At 33.9% G+C, this 12,806-nt stretch overlaps 1 protein-coding gene across 2 annotated transcripts in view; it reads left to right on the forward strand.

Annotated features, from left to right (window-relative positions):
• Nucleotides 1–643: 643 nt before the first annotated feature.
• PTP1 (protein tyrosine phosphatase 1) overlaps nt 644–12,806 on the forward strand; it is an 83,089-nt gene continuing 70,926 nt past the window's right edge. For both annotated transcript variants that reach the window (XM_089793606.1, XM_089793607.1), the window contains exon 1: nt 644–1,040. In XM_089793606.1, the coding sequence (XP_089649732.1) occupies nt 831–1,040 (210 nt within the window). In that variant the 5' untranslated portion in view covers nt 644–830. The remainder of the gene's footprint in view (nt 1,041–12,806) is intronic.

A 12,806-nucleotide genomic window follows, 5' to 3' on the forward strand; every position in this document is an offset into this window, starting at 1 on the left:
GTCTTGGTGCTATGTTTTGATCTCCCGATTATTAATACAAAAAAAAAAAAAAAAAAACTAGTATAGACATCTTAAATAAATCTATCTAAAGAAATGTCGATAGATATCAATTATAAAATATTTAAAATTTAATTTATGACATCAAGAAATATTTGAATTTTTGGGACTAATTTAAGTTTTTTATTTTTATTTCTAAGAAAATAATTTTATATATCTTGACATGCATATGGTTGTCAAATTTAAGCTAAAAAGATAATTGGTAATATTGACACGCTCACAACATCACATTTTATCCTTTTTGGAATTGAAGAATGTTTATAGACATTAATAATTATAAATTTTAAAACTTTTATTTCTTTATTAGAATTTTCTAATTTTCAAGTTCACATCTCTCCATATAACTTCCAATATTTAAAAATAAATAAATTAAAAATACAACCTATTTGACAAATCACGAACGTCTATTCCTGAAACGAGTTGACTAATGACAACATAGGAACAATGCCGTGCATTAAAAAACAAAACAGTGCCATTTTAAAAATAAAAAATAAAAAATAACAAATGCCACTTTTTTATTATTAAGAATTGGTGTTTCGCTATAGGCTAATTTGTTATAAGAAAATATTTCAACTGAATTCTGTGCAGTTACGTCGTGAACTGAAACGCATGATAACGAGGATAGGGGAGCACAGCCCTGCACCAGATTCGAACTCGCGTCCAGAGGAAAACAAAGGTTAGTTGCCGGTGAAAGCTTTCGAGACGGGCCAAAGAAATTCTGCAAGGGAAGCGCTCTCGCGACGGGGAACGCTTTGGCTTCACGCAGGTCGGCAATGGCGGCCTCAAATAAGAACATCACCATTCCCAGCACTTCCAAGTCCATAGATACGAATGACGTCTTAAAGCGGGCCGGTGATGTTGCACGTCCCTCCCGCTTAAGTCTTTCCCCTGCTCAGCTCGGCTTCTGCTCTGAGGCACTCGCGCAATTCAAGCAGACGCTTAGCAGCCGCACCAAGGTTTTCAAAGAGTTCGAAGCCTTGCAGGTACCGTGAATTTTATTCGCATTTGTTATTTTATATTAATGTTTGGATGGTGCTGCCTCGTCTATTTCATTCCAGTATCAGTTGTTTTTCCGCCATTCTCAAACTGCACGCATCGAACTTGGTGTAGCATTTTAGAAGAAGCTGGTTTCGTGTAGGTTATAATGTCTAATCCATGAAATCGTTTTTTAACAAGCGAATGAGATACAGTAGTGTGCCATGAATACTGCATTGATTCGGCGAGGCAAAAGTGAAAACAAAGTTCAATTATAATTTCTAAAAATAGAAAATAAATTGACTGTTATGATTAAATAAAAACCGGAATTTTCTTCAAGCATACCTGGTATAAATCGGCCTGATATTCCCGATTTGCTGATTAGCTTTTGGTTTATTGAACAATCGTGAGTTTTTCTTTTTCTTGGGGTTTCACTATTGTAGAACATGGGATTCAACGATTGCAGTAACCGGGTATCCCCTTAAATTTGCAGTGTTCGGTTAATTTTTTTCTTACGACTGATATGGTGCAACAGTCTCGAGTCTCTCATATGACAAAACCTCTTCTATTTCATTTCTCGTATCAGAATTAAGGAGTATCTACTCTTTCAATCAGTAGGTCACAAACTACAGCAATTTTCTTCTTCTATTTCCTTTCTCCATAATTTGAAGCAGAAGAGAGAGATTTAGATGATATCAGCCCAACCATGGAGCATTGGTTTCTCTGTGCTTTTCCACTGAAGAAGCCCAACACCCATGCCAAAGGATCTAGTAGTATGTAGTCAACATGTATAATGTAATCCAATTCACTAGGCGAGTTACTGATAATTAGCATACCTATGTGTTCATGCTTCATAGCTCCTGCCTTTGCCCCCTATATTTCTAAGGACTAAGGCTAAGGCGCACAAGCAGGATTCAGGGATACGAACGAACCCTTTAGAATAGTAGGGCACCAGGCTGGGGACAGATGGGAAGAAACATAACATTCTGTAACACCCAACGAACCTTTATAGTTACTTCTATGTTCATCCACATGAAGACTCTCCCCATAGAATAGTAGGGGCGAAGGGTTACTGGGAGGAACTATACCCCCCAGAAGCCCATCCCCATGCACAAGAAGAGCGAATTCATGCGGATGTGTGCTTAGATGAACCCTGGGATAGCTACGGAGGGATATATATTTAACATATCATGGAAGAGGAAGTAAATCTACCAAAGTAATGCACATGCGAAAGGAAATAAATGACATTCAATGTTCATAGTACACTATATCTCAATCAACTCACAATGGTGCCTTGACATTATGTAAAATGGATAGACATTAACTAGAAGACAAAGCCCATATTCGCGTAGTTTAATATTATAATTTCAAGGTAATGATATTTTTTGAACAGTATGCCAAGGAGACTATTCCATAATCCACATGTTCCCTAAATACACTCATTACCAGGTGATTTGGGAAACAGGGGTCTTGCTTATTGTTAATTGCCAAGTCTAGAACTCTTCCGAGAAGTCAATGAAAGGTTTATAAATCTCCCCCATATTCATCATATAGTATACTCATAAATGATTATAATAATTGATAAATTTGCATACTTAAACCGCATCAATTAATTCACAACTTCAATCTGCAGCTTGCAGTATACAGGACATTTTTTAAATGGCAAAGTTTAAAGTTTGATATATTTTAAGGGAAAAGAGCTGATAAGAAATCCTAGAAAATGTTTTGCAAGATATGTCACGCCCCCGCCTTGAAGGCACTATACATATGAGGCCAACTGAGTTTATCCAGGCTATTAAACCTAATGAGGTTTAAAACAAAATAAATTTGTTTCTAAGTATATGACTGAGACTCTTTGAATGAAGACTAAGGGTGCATATTTAAGGAGTAAGGGTGCGATTAGCTAAGGACATTAATAAACAGTAGGCTGCGCTTACAGAAAACTAGGGCAGCAAGCTAATTATTTATGGGGCAGTAATCTCATTTAGCAGCGATATTATTAATAAAAATAGCAGTTAGCCAAACCCAACTATTAAGATACTAACAGCAGAGAGAGAGAGAGAGAGAGAGAGAGAGAGAGGACCTTCAGGCCGACCTCACCAAGCCTAAATATTAAAATCAGTAACTCCTTGCCCCTGGGGTGACAGTGAGTTACTGTTCTTGCCACTGAGGGGAAACCACTCCTTCTAGTGGAGGGTCTTGGTTTTTATGGTTTTCAATCTTCATTCTTGAAAGTACTTTTGCATTGGGGAGTTGGGGGAACCATAACACAATCATTTTACATCTGAAGTTTAATCATTTGTACATGACTTGTCGAGCCACTAAGGGACTGCTGATAGACTTGCTTTATCATTCAGCAGCTCCATTGTTTTGGGCTGAGAGAGAAAGCTTCAACTTGATAGATCACGTCTACTCTCAGATCAACATCTGTTCATCATATTCATCAAACAAGACAGGCAAGCCTTTCTTGAATCAAATATTCTTTTCATTGCATGGATTCAAAGATTAGTCATTAGCTTTCGTATTTGTTGAACATATTTTTGGTGCATATGAGTAATTATGATTTCATAAGTTCACATTTCAAAGAATATTTAAGAATATTATAGCAAATAACAAAGTAATCAAATGTCATTCTGATCTGCCAGTATCGTATGGCATCGATAAATCATCACAGAATACATACTGAATTCAATAATAATCCTCGGCTGTTTGAATCTTGTAATGGATATGAAAGAGAGGAATGAAGTCATTAGCTAATTAGCAAAAGAAACAAGTGCTCAGCCTAAGGATCATCTTAAGTCTACTGTTGTTAAAAAATCTGTGAAATTATGTGAATAATCAGATGTACCGGAATGCAGAAATCATTGTAGAGGAATTCTGTTGAGTTAACCTGCATATCTGTTCATCCGATATCATCAGCAAACCCTTTCATTGTTTCTGAACCCTTTCAAACAATCAGGTTAGGGAAACCTGTAACTCTAATAATAAGAAATTCAATTAACAATAACCTATACTAGCACTGAGGGCCTCTTTTGCTCAACAGACTTCAATGATAATCATGCCTACTGGCAGTATATGGTGTAGCATTATGGAGGTAATATTAAAACACTCCCTTCTATATCGGCTAATGTGTGCTGGATGTGGCATAATTTATCTTTGAACGAAGATCTGCATTAGCAATGAAAATCCATGACTTGAATACGAGAATGAAGAAAATTGAAAAATACTGTTTTTAAGTTGAACCCAATCTGATTTAGCAGACATGAATGAAAACCCATGTCACAGTAACTATAACAGATCTGCCTTTCTGATGTGATTTCCGTGTATCCTTACAAATCTGCACATCATTGTGAGTTCTTTCATTTGGATATTGATCCATATATCTTCACGAATCTGAAATTTTGATATGAATCCATTTATCCTTATGAACTTGCATGTCAGATGTGAATCTAGATTCTGAATATTATCTAGGATTGAGCATATTATCTATTAATCTGTATAACAGATGCAAATTTGTATCTTACTATGAACTTGCAGAGGGTTAAAACTTAAAACCCTTCTTAGAAATACGTGATGGTCATAACGCCTAGCCTTCAAACATTGGGCACAACTATATATACTTAAGAAGCTGCCCTTTTGTTGAGTAATACTTAATCATTACTTAATTTGCAATGATAAACTTAAGAGATAATAATATTGTGAATCTCATTCATGGTGAATGATCCTACTGTTGGGCAAACCCAGATCATTATATAAGTATGATAGTGTTTCATCAATAATATTGTTGTATCATCTTTCTTGAATCAGTGGATCAAACCTGAATCAGATTAGTAAAGCGTGACAACATTTGGGAACAATTCCTTTTCTTATCCTTGTAAGGAAAACAAAATGAAGGAGCTTAAACCAATCATATTAATAATGAATTTTAACAGCTGAGAACCGTTGGGAAGGGACTTCCTTAGTTGGCCATGAACTATTAAGAACCATTGACGTTCTCTGCATATGGCAGTGAGTCACCATTCTTAAGTTATTGGATGACTATTGCCAAGTGTGACAATAAGTCCTGTTAAGGTTGGGGAAGACTGAATGAATCTTAAGGGCTCAATATATGAATAAGGTGGTGATAATGACAACACCAAGTACAATGGTTGCATTAGTAAACCTTTAGCTAAGGCGGTGCTATTCAATGGTGTAGTAACTGCCACTATATGAATCACTAATATGTCTGGTCACAAAGGTCATTTTCACGGGCACGAAATTCTATAGGGTGCTACTGACTAAGATGGTTGTGGGTTCTTGACACCAAGACTTTGATGATAATAAGAATGGATACTGTTTTTGCCTCTAGTGTAATGCTGGACCACTTCTTAAAGGAAGTTGCGTGGGAGTCTGAAAGGTCCATGGGTGGGACTTAAAGCCTGTGATGATACTCTTCCTCACTTGGGAAAACACCAAGAGCAAACGTTAGCAAAGGAACAAAGCATAACCATTTCCTTCATTTAGAGGTTTGTATTATCTTGTGTACGGTTAGTTATTTTAGTTTTTAAATTAATTTCCTTTATCGATGAATCAATTTTATATTGTTAGCTATTCTATTGTCACCTGAAGGCAGTTTCTTTTAAATCAAATTTCCTTTGTGATGAAGTTGGTTAAATAAGTTATTGGATGTTTTTCATATTCATGTGAAAGGCAAACAATTATTTCCTATTTAAAGTTAGTTATAAGAAAAGTTTTATTTCTTATGAAATGGTTCGTATTTCTTTTAAAATTTAATTGGTTAAGAATTAGCATGTTACAAGTTGGAACTCTTTGTTGCCCCTTGCTGTGGCAAGGTGGCGGTGTTTCTACCACTATCACTTCCTATATGGATGAAGTAATTTGGCTAGAAACCAATATGGATTGGGTTTGAAAGTGTAAATTGTATTATTTAATTAAATTCTCCATCTCAAATTCGAGTAAATATGCAATATAAAAATATGAAGATCTTATTCAATTATTTGATCATATTAACTTGTGGCACAATGCATGTATATTATTATTGAGCTCTGCGCCACCATACAAGTATCATTAAGTATATAAATGTATATTATCTCTCTCCCTCTCTCTAGAGATTGGTGGAGACATAAGATTTTCCTTCTCTACCTAATGATACTCTCCCTCCCTTTCTTCTAGGATGACTATTGTCCCGCATCCATTGACGAGTCTGTTAGCCACTACTTTCTTTTCATCCTAATAATACTTTGAAACATTAATGGTAGCATATATCAGCTAGGTTTACCAGCAATTATCCAAGGTCAGTACACAGTATTATTCATTAACAAATTACAATATTCCTTCAAAAGTATCACTATCCAATCAGATTCAAAATAAACATATTTCAATATAACATCAAACTTTCTTTGAAGCACTTAAAACGAATTATTTTCAAATTCCACAAGGGATGTAACATATTGCTATAAGAAAAACAATATTGGGCAAGGAGGACTATAACATCCCCAACTTTTTATTGACAATTAAATTGTCCAAAAAAAATATCTTTATAAAAGGGATGACATAAAATAAAATAAAATAATAAAAGTAAAAGTAATAAAATAATAAAATTAGTCACTTTATTTAATTAATAATAATTGATTAATTTAATTTAATTAAAATAATTGATTAGTCACTATATTTGATTAATTTAATCAAAAGTAAAAGTAATAAAATAATAAAATTGGTCACTTTATTTAATAGAGTTCTCTAGTTTCGAAGGCAGTTGAGTCTTCTAGATAGAGGTTGGTGTTCTTTACAAGGAAACTTGTTGGCTTGTAGTAAGCATTCTTTTATGGATTTGATGTGACACCTAATTCTTTCTAACGGTGGATTCACGACAAAGTTCTCAATTGAGCCAAATTTGTTTCCATTGGAGATAAATTTTCAGGGATTAAGTGTTTAATTTAAAAATAAAGGTACTTTTGCAATTTTCAGAATAAAGTTAGTTTGATTGGAAAATTAATTATATGATTGCTGAAGCATAAATATTTAGTACCTATTTGTTAATTATTGTTTCAAGGTCGATTTGGAGTTGAAGTTTAGAGCTACGGGTTTAGGTTTTGTTAGCCTTTCAACATAGTTGGAAGATTTGGCTAGGACTCACTAGGGCTCATGGAACAACAAACAAAAACAAAATATACAAGGCAAACGTGATGGCAAACATACCACTCACACACACCACTACCAAGGCAAGGAGTAGACCGAGGCAGGGGAGTTTGTGAACTTGTTGAGAAAGTAGTCTCTCTCAATTACACAGCCCTATTTGCAATGCGCATCAAGGAAACCTTGGAGCAAGGAGAAACCATGCACTAAAACATACATCATATATACACACACACACACACACACACACATACATGTATATTTATTTATACATATACATATACATATACATAAACACACACACACACACATATACATATACATATACATACACATATATATATATACATATACATATACATATACATATACATATATACATATACATATATACATACATACATACATATATGTATATATATGTATGTATATGTGTGTGTATATATACACACACATATACATACATATATATATGTATGTATATATGTATGTATTTTAAAAACAATAATCTACTACATTATTATTGCAACAAAGTATGATCCTACATATCATATAACTAGAAACTAGGAGTATAAAGAATATGCTTGGAATGGATGTTTATTGGTATGTTTGAATAACAAACATAATTGCATACTTGAGTTTCACTATTTTGTATTTTATTGCATTTATGATGCCCTTATACTTGTAATACACACATGTCTACATGACTAGATGCATGACATAAGATCCATGAAAAGTTGATACATAATAATAAATGTAACCTTCATCAATTCTTATCTAGACGAATATTATTGAGTGAGACAATTTACTTCATCTCTTTAAAGACAAGTGTTAGGGGCTTGTCGTTGATGGCCTTGCCTACATCAAGCTTGGGGACTTTTTAGTTCGACTTTTTTAATTTCAAACCATCTATTTGTAAGGCATGAAAGTGCTTCTGCAACGCTTTCTTGGGTCCAAATCCCTAGAGAGTTTCTCCATTGACTGCCATCCACTAGGGGAAACAAGGACTCCGAAAAATCAAAACAATAATAGTCCTTACTATGATAAGATCAGTACCAGTCCGTAATAAAGGTTATCATTAAAAACACATGTATGATTGCGTTAATTAGGTTTACTTTTTGCAACACTCAACTTGTTGTAAGAACATGAGATGAATATGATTGGTGAACAAGAATAGATATCTAGGATAATGAGGTAAGTAGATAGTAATTTGAGCACAAGGAAGGGTAATGTAGTTGTCAAAAAGATAATTATTTATGAACATCATTATCTAGTTGTAGGCTACAAAGATGATTAGAATCAAGTGTTAACTAGCACTCTAACAACATCACTTGTTTATAGTAAAGCCTATGGAAGATTATATGATAAATCCAAGCATCTTGATTAAATATTATATCATATAATAACAAGCTCAAAGCATAGAATTGTACGTTGTGATCTACTGTTACTAAAATAGGCACTTTAGATCAATACTTGTGCAAAGGAAAGATCATCTTTATTAAAGATAATGATAACAAGATAACGTAAGAATTATGACAACCACTATCAAATAAAATTAAATCAAATAAAGCTATCTTTATAGTCTTCTAGCAACATAAACCTATCTGTATAGTCTACAAGCAACATAAACCTCAAAGGCAAGAACTATCAAATAGAATCTATGTTCCTGCGAGTTTTTGGGACGAGGACGGCAGGGGACAGTGAGACGGGTTTTCGGGACGACAATTTTTTTTGCCGATTTTGGGGACGGGGGGGACAATAAATGGGGATGACAAAAGTGACATTTTTGTTTATTTTAAAAATTTTTTGTGTTAAAAAATTGGGGATAGATGCAAGTCCCCAATGAGGTCCTTGGGATGGGGATGTCCTTGTCCCCGAAATGCTGGCCTTTTTAGGGAGGATGTGTCCCCGGGGAACATAGAATAGAAGCCTTGACAATCATCGACATACATCAACTACTATCTTCTCACCTTTCAACATTATTTGAAATGATGTTTTTGAACATTTTGATATAAACTTTCTAGAAGCTAGTATCAATCAAGTTAACATATTTATATCATGATATTACAAAAATAAAGAACATTCAAATGATGCTCAATTAAATTTAAACATCTCTAAACTTATTATATAAGAAATTATAACATTAAATTATCGAAATACTAAATAATATTACTAAATTTCCATATAAAATGCAATCATTGTCTATATCACTAAATATAATGCAAACATATATCACTAAATTTCCTTATAGAATGCAAACATTATTTTCTTGAGGATTTGCTGCAAATTTACTAAGCATTGCATTATTAGGTATGTGTTTTCCAAATAGCTGCGTCCTCTTATGTATATAATGAGAATAAGCTATGAAGACACATGTCCCATGAAATGGGACGTGTATTTATTAATTAGATAATTAATATAATAAAAGTTTAATCATAGTAATATAGTTATATATTATAACATATATAAATTATATCTCATATATAATCATATATATAGGTTTATCCGACGGAAGCTACCAAACATTAACACTCCCTCTTAGCTAGGGAGGATAAACACGACAAATATTACACCATTTATAATATTAGGAATGACAAATTTTAAGGATATCTTTGATCATAAGATATCCACCATTTTGATATCATGAGAATTGGTCTTCCAAGATATCAACAAATGATATTCACCAAATACTCTAAGTAACATTTTGATATCACATTCGATATCATGAGGATTGGTCTCCATATCGACATTCAGTATTCACCAAGTACTCAAAAGGTTTTGATATCACACTTGATATCATGAGTATTGGTCTCCCAAAATATTGACATTTGATATTCACCAAGTACTCAATGTTAGATTATGGTGATTGATCAGGAAAGTACTGTACATACTTCATAAATAGAAATTTTTTTTGGGCTGTGGCCGACATGGTAGCCGACATATTATGGCCGACATATGGTCGACATGTTATAACCCTAAAGCGGTTTAATACTTGTATAGAAGGGTTTAGGGTTGGGTATTTTTCATTATGTTGTGATGCGAAATTGGTTCTTGCGGCGGTATTGAGCTGTAAGGGATTACGGATTGTAATCAGGTTGTAATCACTGGATTGTAATAAGATCAAACTTGCTGTTTTGGTGGACGTAGCCCAGGGATTGGGTGAACCACGTTAAATCTTGGTACCTTGTGTTCATTTCTGTGTGATCTATTATTTTTCTGTTATTAGTTATATTTGCATGTAGTTTTTATTTCTGTCCGTGGTTTATCCTAACACTCAAAAGGTTTTGATATCACATCTGATGTCATGAGTATTGGTCTCCCAGAATATCAACATTCGATATTCACCGAGTACTCTTTTGAGTAATGGCCTTCCAAAATGTTTTGAGATGCAAGATATTTATGAAGCACTGTGAGTAATGGCCTTCCTGAACATCAAGTTGCATGATATTCACTGAGTACTCTATGTAATGGCCCTCCAAAACTTCAATTTGCATAACATTCATCAGGTACTAAAAAATGATTATAAGGTATGCACACACACATTCTCATAATGTATACCATATAAACATCCACCATGCAAAGTACAATCTATCATGATCTGCATAGACATCATAAGATATCCATCACAATAGAAAATTAAGTTATTGTAAGATCGTCACCTTTCAATAACTTCTGCAAATACAAATGATATCATTTGGAAGTCGCCACTTCCTCATGATGTACACAGGGGATAGGCCCATTAAAAACACATAGTCACGAGGTATATTTTTGAATCACAACGAGATTCATCTCAACATGGTTTACTCCCTCTGAATCAATATGACCGAGATCACCGAAGGTTGACTGAATCATATCCTCTATCTACTCCCTCTCTTTCAAGGTTGCCTCTAATGAAATGTCGGGGTCCCTTTTAATCTCAATCTCCCTCTTCTTGCAATAACATTCTCGGAGGAAAAGATCAAGGCACATAGCTCATATAGAAATATAGATAAGAGATAATACTTAAGGATAATAAATAATTCTATATAATAATATAAGATCATCCCAATATAATATAGATAAATGTATATGCTTTGAACATATATCTTCCATTTCCTATATATATACTATGATCTATATTTTCAACATATTATTTCCTTTATTTAATCTTCTTAAATTTGTCTAAATGAGATTATATTTTATTTAATTCTTAATATTAATACTAATTAATATTATTCCATCTTATTGGAATAAGCCATATTAAGTTTTATCCCATTTAAATTTATTTCATTTCCTTACAAATCCTCGTAAAGCTTTTGTCTCAATAATTATAAATTGAATACTCTTATAAACACAATTACTCCCTCAGGATACATTATCCACTTGTGTAATGATATATTTACCTAACTTCCTCAATGAGGATGTGGGTCCTGATATCAATGTTCAATCTGTTACAAAGTTCTTTCTCATTACGTGGTCAACGTCAAGGTTCTTATTCCTTACACGCATATTGATGGTTATCTGCTTGCTTTTCTTATGTAATGCCCGACTTGGAGGATTCAATTGTTGAGGCACATTTTTCCCAAGTACATGGGTCTAATCTCCATGTAACGAGACTGTTGATTGATTAACAATTTCTTTCTCTTGGAAAATGGAATTGAAGGAGGCACATATGCATAGGTTGATTACAACTAGATACTAATGAAATGATGCACTATTGCCGTTCTAAACATATTGTCCAAATCAAACGGCAGGATCGCTAAGCTGTACACACTGCCGGGTGCTAAGAGGATAACTGTGTGCTAGAGGAAGCAGTGCATGCAGACAGGGCCATACTCCATGCAAAAGTGATGTGTGACCTCAAGTTGGTATCCATGAATGTGATGATGTGAAAACAATTGATTATTCCAAGTGAACACATTAAACATGCCTACTTTGTGTATGATCAGACCTAAACCATTAATATACCATCGTGTTTGCAAATCGACATCCCATTTTTATTTCATAGCTTGATGGTACGCAATGGCTCCTTGTCATAAGGGGTTGACCCCATGGAAAAACCCGCTCCTTCCTTTGTTTGTTAATGTATATCTTTTTCATTGTTAGTACATAACCATTTTTATATATTTTTCATTCAATAAATCTGATCTCTTTATGTTGCCTGCAAACTCCAGCCGACTTTCAAATTCATTAATTCATGACGACTTTATTATTAGTTAATTCTTTTTCCTTTAATCTTTGGTAATAACTCCATTATCTCTGAGTTATCACGATCGCTGCCTTAGTCCAATTGATATTACTTCTGTGAATATCCCAAGTTCAATTTGAACCCTTCAGGAATCCAAAGACTTCTGCAATACATATATGAAGGGACAATTAGCCTCGATGATGGTGGAAGATAATTGTTCTAGCCGCGTGAATCTTTGAGAACAACCAAGTGCAGCTATCTTAAGACTTCAACTATATGCTGATCTGTATGTGGTAGATGTTTCTCATACGAATCATTGCCTTTTCTGTGTCATTGATGTATCAAACTCAGCTGGAACAACAACACCAACACTTGATCATTCTATTGTTTTCTCAGATAATTAGAATCGATATTTTTATTATTTTTAGCGACATCATACAGTGATTTTTTAGAGATTTGGAAGACCCTGCAC

Source organism: Cupressus sempervirens, chromosome 7 (genome assembly GCF_028749045.1).
Source record: "Cupressus sempervirens isolate cs-2001-9-10 chromosome 7, ASM2874904v1, whole genome shotgun sequence".
Lineage (NCBI taxonomy): Eukaryota > Viridiplantae > Streptophyta > Pinopsida > Cupressales > Cupressaceae > Cupressus > Cupressus sempervirens.